This window comes from Elephas maximus, chromosome 4 (genome assembly GCF_024166365.1).
Source record: "Elephas maximus indicus isolate mEleMax1 chromosome 4, mEleMax1 primary haplotype, whole genome shotgun sequence".
Classification (NCBI taxonomy): domain Eukaryota; kingdom Metazoa; phylum Chordata; class Mammalia; order Proboscidea; family Elephantidae; genus Elephas; species Elephas maximus.
In genome coordinates this window covers 171,037,229-171,059,313 of record NC_064822.1, presented here as the reverse complement: position 1 = coordinate 171,059,313, position 22,085 = coordinate 171,037,229, and the positions used below count along the sequence as shown (strand labels likewise).

Sequence of the window (22,085 nt, the reverse complement as noted above, 5' to 3'; positions counted from 1 at the left end):
TATGAGTCGGAATCGACTTGACAGCAATGTGCTTGGTTTTTTTATGTGCTGTCTTGACATCTGGTAAAATCGGGAGGGCCATGAATGGCCTAACCACAAGACCTCCCCACCCTCCAATCCCCATTCCCCCAACCCCCCACCCAACTCTGCTCCAGAGGATAAGGTACCTGAGCCAAACAACTCTTCTTATCAAGGGGCCCAGGAGCAATTCCTTCTTATCTCAGAGTGGCAGGTTTCAGTTCTTTGCCAGTCCACAGAATTATTCAAACAAACCAATCACATCCTCCTGTGGGAACCAGGGGACACCTCACCCTCTTAATACTACAAAGTGTGCCTCCAACAGTCCCTGGCTGTTCACTACGTTCTCAAGTGCCACACCTATGGCTCTGCATGGCGTGTGGCGTCCTCCTCCTCCAGGCTGTGAGTATATGAATCTAATAAACTTCTACCAACCTCATCTGCCCAGTGTCAGGTGTCATGTGTTCGGCATCCCTATAAACCTGGGGCTAGAATTCAGCTCTCACCAGCAAGGTGAATAATAACAACAATAAAAAAAAAAACTCTCATTGCCATCAAGTCGATTCTGAGTTAGCACCCTATAGGACAGAGGAGAGCTCCCCCATAGGGTTTCCAAGGAGCAGCTGGTGAATTCCAATGGCTGACCTTTTGGTTAGCAGACGAGCTTTTAACAACTGCTCCACCAGTGCTCTAACAAGGTGAATAGGAGGTGATTAAAACTAGGGTCAAATAAAAATATGCTCAGAAATGCATGCACTTGTCATAAACAGTCACTGTGTACATGTCACCTGATAGTAATTTACATAGTGGTGCTGTTGTTGTTAGCTCTTGTTGAGTCCATTCTGACTCAAAAAACCTGTTGCCGTGGAGTCAATTCTGACTCTTAGTGACACTACAGGACAGAGTAGAACTGCTCCCATAGAGTTTCCAAGGAGTGCCTGGTGGATTCGAACTGCCGACCTTTTTAGTTAGCAGCCGTAGCACTTAAGCACTACGCCATCAGGTTTTCCTTCCAACTCATAGCGACCCTATACACAGCAGGACGAAACACTGCCTGGTCCTGCACCATGCCCACAGTCGTTGTGCTTGAGCTTATTGTTGTAGCCACTGTGTCAATCCATCTCGTTGAGGGGCTTCCTCTTTTTCACTGACCTTTGACTTTACCATGCATGATGCCCTTCTCCAGGGACTGATCCCTCCTGACATGTTCAAGGTATGTAACACACAGTCTCGCCATCCTTGCTTCTTAGGAGCATTCTGGTTGTACTTTACATAGTAACAGGCTTGATTTTCACGTGATCAGGGGGTGCTCATTCATTAGGGGGAGGGATCACATGATTCTCATGTCCAACTGAACATGAGGGATATGTACCTGAGCATTTTATATAGAGAGATAATCACAAGGAGACTAAACTCCAAGCCCCAGGCGCTGCCTTCAAATAAATGTGTGGACCTCACAGTAAGCTTTGAGAAGGTCGAGGCCACATCACAGAAAAATGTGTGGTTCTTGCGTGTTCAGTTTACATCTATAGAGTTTTTATATCCTGCTTTTTTTTTTAACTGAGCTATACTAAGTTTTTTTTATACTTTATAAGCTTTTTCTCATTAAATATGTTCTGAAAAAGATTTAAATGGCTATGTTAGTTAGAGTGGGGGCAGTGGTGGTTCAGTGGTAGAGTTCTCACCTTTCATGCAGGAGACCCAGGTTTGATTCCTGGCCAGGGCACCTTGTTATGGATTGAACCGTTTATCCATTTGGCTGGTCTTGATTCCTGATATTGTGTGATTGTCCACCATTTTGTCATCTGAGGTGATTTTCCTGTGCGTTGTAAATCCTATCTCTGCGATGTTAATGAGGTGGGATTAGGGGCAGTTATCTAAATGAGGCAGGACTCAATCCACAAGGTGAGATTTTATCTTAAATCAATCTCTTTTGAGATATAAAAGAGAGAAGCCAACAGAGAGACAGGGGGACCTCATACCACCAAGAAACAAGAGCCAGGAGGATAGCACGTCCTTTGGACCCAGGGTCACTGCACTGAGAAGCTCCTTGACTGGGGAAGATTGATTACAAGGACCTTCCTTCAGAGCCGACAGAGAGAGAAAGCCTTCCGCTGGAGCTGGCACCCTGCATTTGGACCTCTAGCCTCCTAGACTGTGAGAGAGTAAATTTCCCTTTGTTAAAGCCATTCACTTGAGTTTCTGTTATAGCAGCACTAGATAACTAAGTGTTTTGCTCTATTGTGCATGGGGTCATTGAGTCAGGTGCCAACTTGACAGCAGCTATGGCTGCTAACCAAAAAGGTCTGCAGTTCAAATCCACCGGGCGCCCCTTGGAAGCCCTATGGGGCTGTTCTACTCTGTCCCATAGGGTCTCTATGAGTCAGAATTGACTTGATGGCAATGGGTATGGGTATGGGTATGGGTAGATAACTAAGACACACCTCTTGCAAAGCCACCGCCTACCTGTCTGCAGGGGCGGCTTGCGTGTTACTATGATGCTGAACAGGTTTCAGTGGAGCTTTCAGATTAAGACAGACTAGGAAGAAAGGGCTGCAATCTACTTTTGAAAGTCAGCCAGTGAAAGCTGTATGGATCACAAAGGTCTGATCCACAGCTGATCAGCTGATCATGAGGATGGCACAGGACCAGGCGGTGTTTCGTTCTTCTGCACATGGGGACGCCATGAGTTGGGGGCCAACTCAACAGCAGCTAACCACAAGAGTAGTTACAGTACAGGCTAAGCTGCTACGTCAGGACCCAAACGTGCTGCATCTTCAAAGAGAGTTCAAATAAGATACACATTTCTTTCTCTTCTACAGAAGGGAGGTGGACAGGGTGCTCCAGGGCACGGGTCATCCAGGGACCTTTGTTCCTTCTGTCTTGCTGCTTGTTGTTTTCATCTGCTGGCTCCTCGGCCCCCCAGAGTGGATGTCAGGATAGTCACATGCTAGGGTTAAGTGTGAGCAAGCAATTTCTTTATAAGAAAGTGATGTGGAAGTTGAACAAATCACTTCCACTTCTATTTCATTAGCGAAAACTTAGTCACAAGGGCACAAGGAACATGGGATGTGCAAGTGCATTGCTGAAATGTGTGTGTGTGTGTGCAAGGGGAGGGGTGTTCTATTAGCAAAAATAAAAGGAAAAAAAAGATACCAGGGAACAACAATCAGATCCGCACAATCATTTGGACAGTCTTCCTCCTATGGTTGCATATCTCAATTGTTTTCAATTTTTTTGAGTATAAATAACACTGTGATGAACATCCTTACACAGCAATCTTTAACTAAAACCTATAGTAGTTCATTAAGATAAATTTTTTAATGTGCAATTACTAGGTTGAAGGGTATCAATGTTTTTAATATTTTATTGTGTTTTAGGTGAAAATTTACAGAGGAAATTAGTTTCCCATTCAACTAATTGTACACAAAGTGTTCCACGACATTGGTTGCAATCCCTACACTGTGTCAACACTCTGCCTCGTTTCTACCCTGGGCTCCTCCCTTTCCTTTCGTCTGTTTTTCCTACCCCTTCCTGCTTTCTTTTCTCTACTTTTGGGCAGTGTTGCCCTCTGGGTCTCGTATAATTGTTCTATGGAGCACGTTCTTTTTGGGTGTTATTGTTTATTTTATAGGTCTGTCTATCACTTGGCTGAAATCCGGTTTCCGGGAATGGCAGAAGTTCCAAGTCGGAGAAGTGTCTTAGGGCCACATTCTTAGGGGTTCCTCCAGTCTCTATCAGGCCAGTAAGTCTGGTCTTTTTTTATGAATTTGATTTTTTTGTCCTACAATTTTCTCCCATTCTGTCTGGGACCCTCTATTGTGATCTCAGTTGGAGCAGTTGGTAGTGGTAGCTGGGCACCATCTAGATCTTCTGGTCTTGGGGTCATGGAGGCTATGGTGCATGTGGTCCATTAGTTCTTTGGACTAATTGCTCCCTTGAGTCTTTGGTTTTCTTCGCTCCCCTTTACTCTGGACAGAAAGAGACCACTAGTTGTATCTTAGATGGCTGCTTGCAAGCTTTTAAGACCCCAGACGCTACTCATCAAAGTAGGATGTAGAACATTGTTTTTATGCACTGGCATGAATGTTCTAAAGCTATTTATACATATTTCTAAGTTACTTTCTAGAAAATTCACAGGCTGGTTCTCAGTAGTTAGATAGCCTTTTGCCACCCTGACCTCTACAATCCGGCTCAGAAGGTCTGTCCCAGCTGTTTGTTCCCAGGTTTTGAGACCTCTTGCCCCCCTGGATGGGCCCCACCTGGGAGGCATGATCAGTGAAGTGATTTTCTTGTGGGCATCCCACGACAGTCAGGGGCTGCAGGATGCTGGGTGACCTCCCTGGCAGGGCAAGCCCACGTTCTATGGATGTGCTACACAGGACTACCACCCTGAGGTCTTTCTCAAAAATGGGGCGATAATGTCCTCCTCTAGGGTTCATTGGGACTGAAGGGGATGGTGCATGAAAGTGCCTACGAGGGTGTGTGACAGAGTGGGGGCTTTTATTATTTCAGGGGCTCAGGAGAGAGCAGAGTTTATGCTGTTGTTAGCTACCACAGAGTTAACCCTGACTCATGGCAGCCTCATGCAAAACCAAAAACCAAACCAAACCCAGTGCCGCTGAATCAATTCCGACTCATAGTGACCCTATAGGACAGGGTAGAACTGCCCCATAGAGTTTCCAAGGAGCGTCTGGTGGATTCGAACTGCCGGCCCTTTGGTTAGCAGCACTTAACCACTACCCCACCAGGGTTTCCAGGCCTCATCCATACCAGAACGAAATGCTACCCAATCCTGTGCCATCCCCAGTGGATCAGACTGTTGTGATCCATAGGGTTTTCACTGGCTGATTTTCGGAGGTAGATTACCAGGCCTTTCTTCTTGGTCTGTTTTTGTCTGGAAGCGCCACTGAGACCTGTTCAGCATCACAGCAATACATAAACCTTTACTGACAGGTGGGTGGTGGCTGCACGTGAGGTGCATTGGCCAGGAATCAAACCTGGGCCTCCCAGGTGGAAGGTGAGAATTCTACTGCTGAATCACCACTGCCTCCCAGAGTTTGTGACAGGACACTACGCACTTACAGAGCACAGCTCTTGAAATCCTGCCTGTGGCAGTGGGGTGCCCCGCCCCTCCTGCCCCAGTCTCCTGGAGCTCCAGACTCCACACCCACCAGAATGAGCCCTGGCAGGCCCAGCCCTCCTCAGTGGCTGATGGCCGTTTCTTCCCTTCCTTTGATTAATGGGCCTGAATATGCGCCCCAGCAAAGTGCCACCGGAATCCAAAAGAGAAATGTAAAACTAAGCAATCGTTCAGCTGCGGGGGCCACACAGGAGCAAAGCAATTCCATTCCTCATCATTTTCCTGTCTCCCAGCTTCACCTTGAGAAATGCATTTCACTAACTATTAGCTCAAATTCACTGCAGCTGAGAGGGAGCCAGGTAAGGGAGGTGTCTGTGAGGGAGCCAATCACTATTAGAGGAGGGACTGGTCCCCCCATATCCTTTTCTAATGGGCTGTCTCCATGCCAGGGCTGGGTGGGAAGGCTGATTCACTCCTGCTAACAGCCACCACAGCTATCGCCTGAAAGGGTTCTGAAATGGAAAGAGACACTGCGAGGTTGTCAGGTACCAAGGCCTGTGTGGGTTCTGTGTGGATGGTGAGGGCCAGAGGTGGAGAGGCCTGTTATTCCCTGGCCCTTAGTAGGCAGGTCTTTTCTTCAGGTCTCCCTCCTGCTGGCCCACCCTCAACCTTGGTTCACCCTCACACATTAGGGCCTCCACGGGGGCTTTGAGCCACACTTCATGTTGGCTCAGACCCAAACCGGCTCAGTCACTTGGGAGAGTTTTCACAATGCGGGCCCTCTCCCTTCCCAGACCAACAGACTGCCTGGCCTGGGGCTGAGGAACCTGATTTTTACCAGTTCCTGACAACTGACATTTGGAGGCTGCTGCCAAGGTCCCTGGGTGGCACAAATGGTTTGTGCTCACTACTAACCTAAAAGTTTAAAGTTTGAACTCACCCAGCCACGGAAGAAAGACCTGGTGATCTGCTTCTGTGAAGACTATGGCCAAGAAAACCCAATGGAGCAGTTCTACTCTTTAACACATAATGTTGCCCAGAGCCGAAACTGGCTCCATGACAACGGGTTTTGTTCAGTTTTTTTTTTTTTTTTTTTTGCCATGGGTGGGGTAGTCCCTGGGTAGTGCAAACAGTTAATGTGCTTTTGTCCATCCAGAGGTACCTTGGAAGAAAGGCCTGGCAATCTACTTCCAAAAAATCAGTCACTGAAAACTTTATGGAGCACAGTTCTGCTCTGATACACATGGGGTCACCATGGGTCAGAATCAACTAGACTGGCAACTTGTTTATCTGCTAAACTGTGTTTCTTTCCCCCCTGATTTGCAAACCCTATAACTTTTTAGCTCTCTGGCCTTATTCACTCAAGCCCAGAGTTCTGCTTCACTAATAAGTAACTAACTGATCATGGCCATCAGGTGAAAGGGGCAGCCTGCTGTTCACATGGCTGGACACCAGGGGGCACACTTTCTCTCTGGCTTTAGAGTGGCCTGTTCTGCTTACAAACCATGTGAGCTTGGGCAAGTGATCGAGAAGGACTCTGTACCTCATTTTTCTCACCCAATCAATGGGTATGACACCAGTTCTGGAGGTTCTTAAGGGCCTTTGACGTACAATTCTTTCTTTCTCCTCGCCCTCCGCTCCCATCTCTAACGCCTCTGCTCTGCATTTCCTCTCAGGGCCATTTTAACAGTTTCCTTCCCCTATGCACTCAGACTTCCAGGGCTGCCAGCCCACATCACTCTGGACTTGGAGACGCATTCCCTTCCCATGTTAAATATAATTTGTTTACTAACACATGGGAATTGGATCCAGTTGCGTTTGATTGGTTGAAATAATATTATGTGGGCATTTAAAGATTTGTTCATTGTAATTTTACCGTTGAAGAGTTGAAAAGCAAAGATGTCCCCTTGAATACTAAGGTGCACCTGACCCAAACCATAGTGTTTTCAATCACCTCATATGCATGCGAAATCCGGACAATGAGTAAGGAAGACAGAAGAAGAACTGATGCCTTTTTTGGACTGCCAGAAGAACTAACAAATCTGTCTTGGAAGAAGTACAACCAGAATGCTCTTTAGAAGCAAGGATGGTGAGACTTTGTCTCACATACTTTGGACATGCTATTAGAAGGGATCAGTCCCTGGAGGACATCATGCTTGGTAAAGCAGAGGGTCAGCAAAAAAAGAGGAAGACCTTCAACAAGATGGATTAACACAGTGGCTACAACAACGGGTCTAGCATAACAAGAATTGTGAGGATGGCACAGGACCGGGCAGTGTTTCGTTCTGTTGTACATAGGGTCGCGATGAGTTGTAACCAACTCGACGGCACCTAACAGCACCAATTTTACTCTCTTTTTTTCCCTCATATTTGGAAGCTTTTTTTCCCCAAGGCTTCGAACATCTTTGTAAACAGTAGTAAACACTAGGCCCTTTGCTTGTGGTACTCAGTGGGTAAAACAGCCCTTTCTCCTCTAGCTTAGTAGCATTAGCAAATCTCAGGGCTGCCGTTAGCCCTTCTCTGTTATTACTGACTCAGGCCCATTGTCTCTCCTCCCTTCTGAGGGGTCCCACCTTCCCATCTTTGGGTTGGAGGATCCCAGCCAGTGACCAGCCAGTGCCTACAATGAGGATGCAGAGTTTTCCAACATAGAGGCCAAGAACACGGAATCCCTGGGTGGTGCGAACAGTTAACATGCTTGCTGTTAACCAAAAGGTTGGAGGTTCAAGTCCACCCAGAGGTGCCTTGGAAGAAAGGCCTGGTGATCTACTTTTGAAATCACCCGTTAAAGAGTAGCAGAGGAAGAAGGATAGTCAGGAACTGGAAGGGAAAATGCTGCTACCATGAACATCTGCCTCTTACGCCATGAGACCAGAACTGGGTGGTGCCCAGCTATCACTACTGAACTTTGGATCTGAGATTCGGAACAAAAGTTGGGGGTAAGGGTGGAACAGAATTACAAATTCTCAATGGAATCTAGATCTTCCAGAGTCACTGTGGCTTGATGAACACCCGAAACGAATGCCCTGAGATAATCTTTAAAGCTTAAATCCTTGAAGAATGTAAACAAGATCACTAAATTGTACAAGAATTTATTTTATTGTGCTTTAGGTGAAAGTTTATAGCACAAATTAATTTCTCATTCAAAATTTATACCAATTGTTTTGTGACATTGGTTGCAGTCCCGCCATGTGTCAGCACTCTCCCCCTTTCCACCCTGGGTTCCCCATGTTCATTTGCCCAGTTTTCCTGTCCCTTCCCGCCTTCTTGTCTTTGATCTTTGGGCAGGAGTTGCCAACTTGGTCTTGTATACGGATTGAATTAAGAAGCACGTTCCTCACGTGTGTTACTGTTTGTTTTATAGGCCTGTCTAATCTTTGGCTGAAAGGTGGACTTTGAGAGTGGCTCCGGTTCTTCGTTAGCCGGGTGTCCAGGGGCCATAGTCTCAGGGGTTCTGTACATGTAAAATTTGTTGACACGATGTATCCTTCACTGTTAATGTTTTCACAAAAAATAAAATTTAAATAAATAAAATTGTGCTCCAGCCTTTAAAAAACAAAATAACAATAAAAAAAAAAACTTTATGGAGCATAGTTCTGTTGACATACATGGGGTTGCCATGAGTCAGAATCAACTTCACAGCAACTCATGGTGCTGGTGGATGAGCTATAGAGTAGATGCTAAAATACATTAAAAATATAAACAATTAAATAGTGATGAAACAAATACACGAGGCCAGTACTTAGTTTAATGGAAATGAAACTTTAAGTCTAGTGTCCCCTTCCTGATTCCATCCTCTGCTCTAGCCTTTCATAAGCACCCACCATCTTGAGTTTATCATTTTCAATTTTCATTATCTTGTTTTTCCCTATGGTTTTGCCCCAATTGTGTCTCTAAACACTATCTTCTTAGTTTTGCCTGTTTTATTATGAATATAAAGGAGTCACTGTACATATTCCTTTGTGACTTTCATTTAACACTTTATTTCTTAGATCGATCCATTTTGTTATACATTTTGCTGCTAGTCTCCCATTATATGGATAACACAATTCACTCATTCTTGTGATGATGGACATTTGGGTTGTTTCCAGATTTTTTTTTCTATTACTAACAGTGCTATGAACATTTTTGTATCTGTCTTTGGTGCACAGATGTGCATTTGTGTCAGGTATGTACCTGACATTGGAGTAGCTGGCTCATACGTTACGCATGTCTAACTTTACTGTTTTCCAAAGTGACCTACCAATTTACACCCCCACAGGCAAGAAGTATTCCAATTCCTCCACATCTTTGCCCATATTTGAGTCTGTCAGACTCGTAAAATTTGCAATATAGTAAGTAAGAAATGGCATGTCACTGTAGTTTAATCTGCATTTCCCTTCATTGGTGAAGTCGATCTTTTTCTTTTTTCTTTTGAAAATCAATTGACTATAGATGTATGGGTTTATTTCTGGACTCTCAATTTTATTCCACTGATACAAATATATGTAGTACATATATAGTATATATATCTTTATACGAAGATGTATTTTTTAAAAATAATACTTTATTGTGTTTTCAGTGCAAATTCACATAGCAAATTACATTTCCATTTAACAATTTCTATACAAATTGTTCACTGACATTGGTTACATTTTTTGCAATGTGACAACATTCTCATTTCTGTTCTGGTCCTCCCAGTAATCTATTTTCCCTGCCCCCCCCCCCCCATAACCTTCTCATCTTTGCTTTAGAGTAAATGTTGACTGTTTGGTCTCATACAGATGATTTTTTAAAGGAGCAGTGTTCTCACGGGTGATACTGTTTTATGAGCCAATCTGTTATTTAGCTGAAAGGTGACCTCTAAGAGTAGTTTCAGTTCAAAGTTTAAAGGTTATCTCAGGGCCATAGTCTTGGGGGCTCAACCGGTCCAGTTAAGTCTGAACTTTTTAAGGCCCCAGACACTACTCCCCAAACTAGGATATAAGCTTTATGAACTCTATTATGCCAATTGACCGAGTTGTCTTGTGAGACCACGGTCTTAAGCCTTCAAATCCAGTAAACCAATCCCTTGGGGTATATGGTTATGTCTAAGTGTTCGTAACTGTGCCCCCATGTGATTTATACATATGAACATACATGCAGCACACACACACATATATATACATATGCCTATAGGTACACGCACACATACATACACACATATACCTGCATCCGGCCAAAGTATCTGTCAACTTGTCTAGGTCATGATGCCCACTTTTGTAGGACTGTGTACCATTTTGTCATCTGATTTCCTATGTGTGTAAATCCTATCACTATGATGCAATGAGATGGATTAATGGCAGTTACATTGATGAGATCTACAAGATTAGATAGTGTCTTATGCCAATCTCTTTTGAGATATAAGAGAAGCCAGCAGAGAGACATGGGGACCTCATACCACCAAGAAAGCAGTGCCCAGAGCAAAGCGTGTCCTTTGGACCTGAGGTTCCCGTGCTAAGATGCTCTCAGATCTAGGGAAGACTGATGACAAAGACCTTCCTCCAGAGCCAACAGACAGAAAAAACCTTCCCCTGGAGCTGACGCCCTGAATTTGGACCTGCAGTTTACTCAACTGTGAGAGAAATTCGTTAAAGCCATCCATTTGTGCTATTTCTGTTACAGCAGCACTAGATGACCGAGACACCTATCTATACACATATATGCATACATGCCTACATGTAACCATACACATAGGTTGTTGTTGCAAAATTGTGTATATTATAAAAAATCCATTGCCATCAAGTTGATTCTGACTCATAGTGACCCTATAGGACAGAGCAGAACTGCCCCCTAGGGTTTCTGGTGGATTTGAACGATCAATCTTTTAACTAAGCAGCCATAGCTCTTAACCACTGAGTGAAAAACATTCCTTAATCTTATGTACTTCTTAGTGACATAATTTACCTCGGTCAAGTTGTACATACTTCATCCACATTTGGTGTTACCTTGCCCATCATCACCAAAAGCAACAAACGTCTACTATCTAGAGAGTAATTTCCCCTCCCTCCCCCATCCCTGGTAACCACCAGTGAACATTTGTGTCTGTGCATATACCTATTCTTGTCTTTTTATAAAAGTGAGATCATACGGTATTTATTCTTTTGTGATTGACTTATTTCACTCAGCATCATGTCCTCCAGATTCATCCACATTATATTTTAAGAACTTATTATACTGGCTGCATAGTATTCCATTGTTATATATGTACCACATTTCGTTTACCGATTCATCCACTGATGGGCACTTAGATTCTTTCCATCTTTTTGCTATTGTGGAGGTTGACCGTTCTTATGTTTATTGACCATTAGATTCTCCTCTCCAATAACAAACTGCCCTTTCCACTCCATTAACATTTGAATCAAAGGTTCCTGATGTAACAGGAAGAGGTTAGTTAACAGGCTCCCTACGTGGCCACCTCTGGTAGGTCCAATGGATCTGCCTGCCAACCTAATTACATGAATCTTTTAGGCACCTCCATCGTGCCAGGCCTTGTGTTAGAAGCCGTGGGTCACGCAGAGGTAAAGAACCCTCATTATCCGGTGCTGGAGAAAGAAGCATAGACGTCTCCATAGAGTGATTCTAAGTCTTGCTCTAGAGAAAACGCAGAGTACCAGGGTAGTATAGGTAGAGGGAGTTCTTGCCAGAGGCAATCCAGAGCGAGTGACCTTTAAGGGAGGCTAGGAGTGGAGTGGAAACCCTGGTGGCGTAGTGGTTAAGTGCTATGGCTGCTAACCAAAGGGTCGGCAGTTTGAATCCACCAGGTGCTCCTTGGAAACTGTATGAGGCAGCTCTACTCTCTCCTATAGGGTCGATATGAGTCGGAATCGACTTGACGGCACTGGGTTTGGTTTTTTTTGGTTTAGGAGTGGAGTGGATTTGAGGACAGACAGCAGGTGTGGCCAGAAGGGACAAGTGAAAGCAGAGGTTAGTTCAGCAGGGGACTATGGGCCTTGGGAAGACCCTGAGTGTTAGGTGCAAGGGAAGTCTGAGCAACAAAGCCCTGGCTACAGTGTGGAAGTCAGCTGACAGTGGAAAGACTAGTTAAGAAAAGCATTAAGATGTCTCACACACAGTCTTTATTAACCATGCAGACAGCACTGCTCAACAGCATGTAAACAATAATGAGTCCCCAGAAGTGACTAACTCAGCATCCCTGAAACTCCCATTTGTCATAGATGAATGGGAGGCAGTTGGCAAGGCGGCTAAGTGGGCCTCTGAAGTCACAGACCTTGCTCTGGGTTTCAGAAACTTGCTGCATCACCAACTAGTTGTGTAACCCTGAGCAAGTGACTCACACCTGAGTCTGTTTCTCTATAAACAGGTAGGAGCGCCTTACTTACAGGGCTGTCCTAAGAATTAAGTCAGCCAAGTGTTGAGCACAGTGCCTGCCCGCACATGACCTAGTAAACACTCAGATGGTAGCTGTTACTGTCTGCAGTTATACTAAGGGCCAAAGATCTTCGGTAAGGATGAACACAGAGCTTCTGCTTCAAAACCGGTGCATAAGAAAATTAAGCGCACATGAGTGAATAATCCAAACATGACAATCAACATTTTTGTGAACATTTCTTCAACATCTACTATGTGCCTGGTACTGCCAGGAACTGGGGGACTGGGAATGGCTATGAACCCGTTTATACCCTAAGGCACTCAGTCCAAAAAGGATGGAAGGCTTAAAAGACCCCCACGGTCCTGCACGGGGCAAGTGCAGAGGGAAGCAGTGACGCAACAACAAAGTGCTGGGACTCCCAGAGTGGAGTTTAGTGGAGTGGGTTGGTACTGCCTCCCTAAAGACCAAGGCTGATGGGTCAAATTAGGACAAGCTAAAAGGCATAATCTGAAGAGCCAATGTCTCTAACACATAAACCTCAGCAGATACTGACCAGGCCTAACAGCATCACTGAAGCTTCCTCAGCAGCTGGTTCTTATTATCTTCCATACAAAACCTTCCCTGGGATCTATTCAAAACTCATGCAAAGGCTCCCAAGACATCATTCAATAAGAAGGAACACAGGATGGATATTAACATCTTTTAATGTTTCACATTGTTTTGTTTTGTTCTCAGAAGATTTAGTATGGGTTTCAGTACACTGGGAAGTTACAAACCTAAACAGGAGAAGTCTATGAAGTATAATTCTTGTGGGGGCAGAACATTCCATTTACTAAGAAGACAGAATCATAACATGATTAGGCACGGTCATCTCATACTGCCTGTTGTTTTAATTTCAGAGACTGGCAGACTGGGGGAAAACAATTAATAATAATAAAACTTATCACAGTCAACTGCCTCAAACCCCCTCTTGTTGATTCCTTTCCCGTTTTCTCCACGTAACCACATGGGATGAGAAGCGAGACAGTGCCCTGTGGGAAAGGGCAGGTGCTCGCTGACCAAATGGCAGGCAGATGCAGGCGCTCCCTGAGGTGGCCCAGAAATGTCCTGTGAAATGACCACTCAGTGCCTCAGCGAGAGCTGCAAGTTGTGGGAGGGAGTGAACAAGATGCTACAAGCAGTGCTGGTGGGAGGCCTGATGTCCACAGCACTGCCAAAACTCAACTTACACAGTGAGCAAAGACGGCCTACAAATAATCCTTAGTCAGCACACTTACATAGAGAGAACTAACCAAGGACTTAATACCGTTTTGCAATAATACAAGTTGGAATGGTAACAAAGCATAAACATTCCTACAAAAATTCCACCAGGTACAGGTGTTCTTTCAACAGAGAAAGTCAAAACCATTTGGTTTTTAAATGAAAATCCTTCACACATCCACCTGTGTTCAAAAATAATAATAATAAGTTATGATATTAACAGCTTCCTTTAAAAAGCAATTACCACAAAAGATTAAATCATAAATGTGGGAAGACCTAGTTTCCTAGGAATGTAGTTCTCAGGAAGGGGCAGATACTTAACACACAAGAAAAACAAAGACGTGATATTGTGTACTTCTAGCTTAAAGTTAAAGCTAGTAAACAAAGAGGTTGAAACAAGTCAAGTGTCTTCCATTGCAAAAGACCTCAGTTCACTCAGACTAACACACAATGGACTAAATAAAATACATTTACTGTTTTTCCCCTTGCATCTGCCTCCATGACAAATAATGGTGGAAATCATACCGTATGACCCAGTTACGTGTTCTGTGCCACTTGACCTGTGCAATGAGTGTTACTTCAAACAGGCTGGCCAAGTGGTCATTTCGCTTCCTAAACAGAACTTAAAAGGATAACAACCAGTGATGTAGTACATGCAGGCAGGTTTGGCCAGGGTCGTTCACAGATTTGCCTGTTTTGGATATACGACTTATAATTTATTGAACAGACACTGCTAAGCAGTTCTATCAAGTGGAACAGTACATTCTAATCCTCTGAAGCACATGGAGGAGAGCGCTCTTTCATGGGATGAGCCCAGACAGCCCCCAAGGGGGCCAAGGCAACAGGACACCTTATTAGGGTGTTCTAGCCTTGACTCGCTTTTGGACAAAAATCAGCTGCTAACATTCTTCACCTCTAGTGTCATTAACACTATGGAGGAAAATACAATCAACATGTGGCACTGGGTTTTTTTGAGAAAGCTTGACATTGAGACTAGTGGAAACTCACAAAGGAAAGGTCATGCCAAAGCTGATTCGACAGCTGTTCCATCACCGCCCCCCACATGGGCTTGAGGCCAGTGACTTCATGGATGCATCCCTCGATGCGCTGCCAATATCAGCTCTGAGTCCATCACGGTGACCCCAGTGTGATGCTGACTGCCTGCTGTTTACCACCTCCTACCCAAGAGAGATCCAAGAGGGCCTCGGGTGGTAAGCACAGGGCATGCGGTGCCAAGACCCCAAGGGCCTTCCTGAAAACTCTGCCTTGGATCTGGGCGAGGAAACAAATCAGTGGTATAGAGTCTGGGCAGCAGCATTCACACTGGGGCTTAACCTCAGCAGCCGGCCTGGAGGATGCTTCCCCCAGAGCGCTTGGTCACCGAAAGCGTTGTAAACACCTGCAAGGGAGGAGAGAGGATAATTTCAGAAACCCGAGGAAATGAGTAAACAGGGAGTAGTTCAGAAAACGTGTCAGGAATGACTTAGGTGACCACTTAAATGATCAAAACAGAGAAGTAATATGACCCAAAATAATCTATCTCCAGAGGATAAAAAGGGAATACATTTTGAAACCAAGGAGAAAGAGGAAAAAAAAAAAAAATTAGATTATAGCTAATGGAGAGTTCTGTTAGCATAAGAACGATGAAAACAAATCAGTTATCTTATTAGCTTGTCAATTTTCTAAAAGAAATTCACCATGAAATAGTTTGGACATATAAAAAGGCGATATAAAGGACACCATTACAAATACCCTAATGCCCACCCAGCTCAAGGAGCATTACGAATACAGTTAGAGCCCCATGTGTGCCCCTTCCTTGATCGTCTTCGCGCCTCCTAATTGGGGCTTATTGTTCCTATGCATTTCTTCATGCGTTTATTTTGTATGTTTTCGAAAACTTTACAAGTAAATGGCAAGACAGTGTATGTACTCTCTGCCACCTGCTTCTTCGGCTCAATACTGCATTTCTGTTCACCCACGTGGCTACACATAGCTGCAATCCTTTCATTTTTCACCAAACAGTATTCGATTACTATATATTACACAATACATATATACTAAACTCTGGTGGCACAGTGGTTAAGAGCTACGGCTGGTATCCTAGACATCGGCAGTTCGAATCCACCAGCTGCTCCTTGGAAACACTATGGGGCAGTTCTACTCTGTCCTATAAGGTCGCTATGAGTCGGAATCAACTTGATGGCAACGGGTTTGGGTTTTTTTTTAAACTTAGTATAGCACATACCTACATGGTATAGTATATTAGGGGTCCCTGGGTGGCACAAACAGACACTTGGCTGGGTAGGCGCTTCAAGCCTACCCAGAAGCATCACAAAGAATGGCCTGGTGGTCTACTTCCTGGAAGTCAGCTATTGAAAACCCTATGAAGCGCGGTTCTACTCTGACACACATGAGGTCGCCATGAGTCAGAATCAGCAACTGGTTTATAGTACATATACTAATACAATAATATTCAATTATTCAAATAGTGAGTATATTATGAATTACACATCCAGACTTTTGCTGCCCATCCAGATGTTATCGACAATTTAAAATAGGCTACTACTTTAAAAAGCAGATGTCACTTTGGTGACTAAGGTGTGCCTGACCCAAGCCATGGTGTTTCCAATCGCCTCATATCCATGTGAAAACTGTTGCTGTTGTTAGATTCCGACTCATAGCAACCCTATAGGACAGAGTAGAACTGCCCCATAGGGTTTTCCAAGGAGCGGTAGATTCAACTGCCAACCTTTGGTTGGAAGCCAAACTCTTATCCAAGATGCCACTAGGGCTGCATGTGATAGCTGGACAGTGAAAAAGGAAGACCTTTGAATTATGGTGTGGACGAAGAATACTGAATATACCATGGACTGCCAAAAGAACGAACAAATCTGTCTTGAAGGAAGTGCAACCAGAATGCTCCTGAGAAGCGAGGATGGCAAGATTTCATCTTGCTTACTACTTTGGACGTGTCATTAGGAGGACCAGCCTCTGGAGAAGAATATCATGCTTGGTAAAGTACAGGGGCAGCGAAAAAGAGGAAGACTTTCAACAAGATGGACTGACATAGTAGCACCAACAATGGGCCCAAACACGCCTACTGTTGTGAGGATGGTGCAGGACTGAGCAGCATTTAGTTCTGTTATTCGTAGGGTTGCTATGAGTTGGAACTGGCACCTAACGGAACTGGCACCTAACAACAACTATGGCATTGTAGTATGCTTCCCTGCGCACACAGAGCTGGAAGCACAACTACTGGGCTGAAGGGTGGCTGTGGACCTGTACTAGAGCCTTAACAGCTTCACAGAGCTTCTCCTTGCTACTGTTTCAGACTGCCTACACATAAATCAATGGTTCCAGACTTTAGTGAATGAACACCTGCTCACATTGATTAAATGTGTAGAAATCATACTGAACTTAATTTGGCAGATCCAGGGTAGGACCCAGGTGATTCTAAGACAGGCTGTCTACATACCACATACTGGAACTCCTTGATGAAACACCAGTGTAGGTAATACACTGTGGATTCCTGCATGGTAAACTAAATATCAATTGCTTATCTTTGTAGTTTTATCAAATAGGAAACCTTTGGTATTTTTAAAAATACTCCTACCTTAAAAAATAGATTTTCATTCCTGGGCATGATAGAGTAATTAGTACCAAACCCGCTCACTCTTCCCTCTTAAACAATCAGAAAACTAGACAAAATATATGAAACAACTATATTAAACACTGGGCAACTGGCAGCAAACTGTGATCCCCCAAAGAAGGGAAACAAACAAGGTGAGCCTTTAACAGGTTTGGCTTTCTACCTGGAGGCATTCACCAGACCCTTGGTAAAGGGAGAGGGACCCCAGGGACAGCACAGATATATCACTGAACTAGAAGAGACAGGCTGGAGATTGGTGAGGCTGAGGGGGCTAGAATTTGTGGGGCAGAGCACCTGAGAGGAGGGAGGTATCCAGAGAAAGGGCTCCAGATATCTGCATACAGGCCCCTGGAGTCTTTGACTGAATCCTAAGCTACATATGCCCAGGAGGCAGGACCCAGTGAGGCCTGGCACAGGACAACTCAGGGCCTGTGCACTGAACAACCACCAGAGCTCCTAAAGGGTTGAGAGATCTTCCAGGTCTGAACAGCTTGAGTTGAGAAGCCCCACTGAGCACCTGAGGCATTCAGTAGAGGCCCCAGAAAGCCACATCTTAATGGCAGGACTAGCAATACTAGCCCTAGAGCCAGAACACTAGCCCACCCTAACAAAACTGAAAAACAAGCCTCAAAAGGATAAAACCAAGCCACAAGTAAATCAACTGCCTGCCACAAGAAAACACAGCGTTCTTTAAAGGAAGACAACAAAACCCAGGTTGAAAGAAAAAAACAAAACCCTGTGAAACCTACAATTCCACAGCCAACAAAAATATCCTTCAGCGAAGAAGGCAAAACAAAGCATTTTCAGACAAACAAAAGCTAACAAAATTTGTCACTAGCAGATCTACACTACAGAAGAATGCTGAATTATCTTTTAACAATTAAAACATGAACCCTAAAGAAAGCACGGATAATTCACATCCAAAAAAATAATTATCAGAGGTTCGTTCTTGTTAGCAAAGACATGTAAAATTCTTGAAGTAGTTATCACTTTTATACGTATTATAGAAAAAAATATATTACACTGAATTTTGAAACATTATAAAATCAACGCTGATGATATTGTAAACCAGTCCAAGTCTTTTGAAAAGAAATAAAATTCCTTTGTTTAAAAAAATGTGTGACTGTGGATGTGAACAGGAAGACAATATGTAATAATGAAAATGACTGTGTTAGGACGATGATATAGGCAATTTAAAACATCATCAAACATGCTTTCATTTCAATTTTTAAAAAGGAAGAAAAGAAAGAGCTAGGGGATATACTGAAACAAATTTCAGGTTTGTGAATATGCAAGCTTACTTCCTATTTCTCAGGAATTAATTTAGAAATCAAACTTATATGAGATTTCCATTAAAAAAAAAAACTAAATCCATCAAAAAGGAAAGCAGACAAAAGTTATTACCTATTTTTCTTATACTGATGACATGCTTACATTCAAAGATGAAGGAAGCCAAACTACTATTAGTCAATCTAAACAAAAACACTGATGGGGTCCATGTTTACAAAGGTTTCATTTGCACACACCTGCTTTAAAATTTTCATAAAGTCATGCCTTTTTAAAAAAGAACATGGAGGCTGCACCTTTATACTCTCTATCCCAATACACAGAACACCTACAAAAGGTCAAGTGCTCCTGTGTGCGTTCACCTGGGGCATTCATACCTGGTTCAACACCGCCCAGCCTCAGAAGACTTCCTTCTCTGTGTTATGCTGACTACTGAAACCAACAAAAAAAAAATTTGATGTCTAGCACTAACATTTCAAAGCTGTCTTTTTAAATTCTCTTTGCTCTTGAGCTATTATTTTTCCCCTACAAATAACCCTGATTAGTTGAAATTGCTGCTCAAAATTATGTGTAATCAGTTTCCTATTCAGTTATTGCTTGCTGCTCAGATGTCCAGAATAAATTATCACTATACTATCTTCGGAAACCCTGGTGGCATAGTGGTTAAGTGCTATGGCTGCTAACCAAGAGGTCGGCAGTTAGAATCCGCCAGATGCTCCTTGGAAACTCTATGGTGCCGTTCTTCTGTCCTATAGGATTGCTATGAGTCGTAATTGACTGGACGGCAGTAGGTATACTATCTCCACACTGAATAATACTAATGTATTACTGGTGTTCCAGGTGTTAAGTCTCCTTTTTCTATCTACACCAAAGGGAGCTTCAGTCAAAACAAGAGCAATTTCAGAAGGAAACCCTTTGGAAATTATTTTGCTCCAAAGAACCAACTCAGGAATTTATCAACTTTTGTGAGCAATTACTCCTCAGAGTCACAGGTTGCTCTCAACTGCCCAGGTTATTTATCAAAACGGTACAAAAGTGTTCATTCAACGATTCATTCCACAAACCAACCATAGCTGGCCCAGGAGCGACAGCTATTTCTGAACACTTTAAAGCAAGTGCTCAGGACCAGTTTTTATATTATTATTTGTAATTCAACCAGTGGGCTGATATTTGTAAAATTCAATAAACATTTAATAAAATCTCAAAAGGCATACAAAATGCAATCCTAACTTTTTATTACTGGATCGGGTATTGTCGATTTGCTCTTAAAGTGTCTAAATCTTTCCTCTTCTCTACTATCCTTATCATGGAACACTAACCAACTGTCTGTGGTCTATACTCCGAGCAGCTCCCTTTTATAGTACATGGCCAGACAGCAAATACAGTAGGCTCAGCAGCAAATCCAATTACCATCCAAGTCAGAATCCAGCATTTAGCACAGAGAAGAGTCCTTAAAAAATCCTCTAACTGAAATGCAAATCGAAACCACAATGAGATCTCACTTCATCTCCACTAAGATGCCTGTGATTAAAAAAGAAAAAAACCCAGAAAAAAACAGGCGTTGGCAAAGGTATGGAGAAATGGGAACCCTCATTCACCACTGGTAGGACTGTAAAATGTACAGCCTCTTGGCAGTCTAGTGGGTCCTCAGAAAGTTAAACATAGAATTACTTTATGATCCAACAACTGCACTCCTAGGTGTATACTCAAGAGAAGTGAAGGCAGGAACACAGATAGGTACACATACACCAGCACTCATGGCAGCACTAGTCACAATAGCCAAAAAGGTGGAAGTAGCCTAAGTGTTCATCAACAGATGAATGAATACAAAAAATGTGGTATATACATGCAATGCACTGCTATTCAGCCATGAAGAGAAACTAAGTTCTGATACATGCTACAGTATGGATGAACCTTGGAAACATTATGCTGAGTGAAATAAGCTAGTCACAAAAAAGAGGTATTACATGATCCCACTTACATGAAGATACCTAGAATAGGCAAATGTGTAGAGACCAAAGTTTGTGAGTGATTACCAGGGGCACAAGGGAGGGGAAAAGAGGGAGTCACTGCTTAGGGGGCTCTGGGCTTCTGTTAAGGGTGGCAGAAAAGATTTCCATAATTAAGCATCAGGCGGCCTCTGACTTGCCAAAAACTTTTCTAGTTTCTAAGCAAGTAGTTTATAACCAGGAGCTTTTCCAAAGTATACATCTCTCCCCATCTCCCATTAAAAATACTGAATGATGACCTTTTAGTCAAGTCACACCTTCTATAATGAAATACTCTGAAAAAAGAGCTAATAGATGTGGTTACCAAGTATCTTCCAAATGCCAGAAACTCGAGACACTTAACACATGGCATTTCTAATTAGGCCTGAGGAGTTAGATATTATCCCGATTTTATGTAATGTGGAAACTAAGCTTCTAAAAAGTTGGGTGACATGGCCAGGTCTGTGTCTCTACTACACTCACGCTGTCACCAAGAAACCATTTCCAATTTTTCAATTCTATGCCAAAGTGTGTAAGAAGGTCTGTGAGAGCAGACCATCATCTGTACAGTGTGGTGTCTCTGGAGCCAGACTGCCTGGGTTTGAATCTCAGTTCTGCCATTTCCAAGCTGGGGAACTGTGGGCAAGTTACTCAGCTTCTCTGTCCTCAGTTTCCTTACCTGTCATACAGAGATCCTACTACCACCTACTTCACAGAGTTCCTGTAAGAACCACCCGGCACACACAGTAAGCCTCATACACATCATCACTGTTGTCATCCTTATTCCTCTCATGCTCCTCTTTCTACCTCCTACTCCAGGTCACAAATAGGAATCACTCTCAGTTCTTCCTTCTTCTCATTTCCAATCAGTTGGCAAGTATCAACTCCATCTCCTAATTCTCTCTCAAATACATCGATTTTTTTTCCAATTTTCACTGCCACTACTCTAGTACAGTCTCCCACCATCGTCTCCTCTCTTGTCTATTGTGACAGCCACATAAGTGGACCTGCCTCTAGACTTGTCTCCTCCAGTCCATTTTCTACACTGTAGCCAGTTATTTCTCAGAGCAATGTATCTGATCATATTATTCCCCTGCTATAAACCTTTCAGGTGAATCCCACTGCCTCAAGGACAGTCCCATGACCTTCCCAACTACTTCCCCAGCATGGTCTTTTTGCCTCTCTAAAACTCTCTTGGGTTATGGTGTTGGCAAAGAATATTGCATATACCATGTACTGCCAGAAGAACAAACATTTATCTTAGGGAAGTACAGCCAGAGTGCTCCTCAGAAACAAGGATGACGAGACTTCATCTCACATACTCTGGATATGTTATTAGGAAGGACCAGTCTCTGGAGTAGGATGCCATACTTGGTAAAGTAGAGGGTAAGCAAAAAGGAGGAAGACCCTCAGCAAGATAGGCTGACATGGTGGCTACAACAATGGGCT

General features: G+C 43.5%; 1 protein-coding gene across 2 annotated transcripts in view; it reads right to left on the bottom strand.

Annotated features, from left to right (window-relative positions):
- Positions 1-13,138: 13,138 nt before the first annotated feature.
- Positions 13,139-22,085, bottom strand: part of TXNRD1 (thioredoxin reductase 1) — a 66,636-nt gene continuing 57,689 nt past the window's right edge. For both annotated transcript variants that reach the window (XM_049884216.1, XM_049884217.1), the window contains exon 15: positions 13,139-15,111. In XM_049884216.1, the coding sequence (XP_049740173.1) occupies positions 15,049-15,111 (63 nt within the window). In that variant the 3' untranslated portion in view covers positions 13,139-15,048. The remainder of the gene's footprint in view (positions 15,112-22,085) is intronic.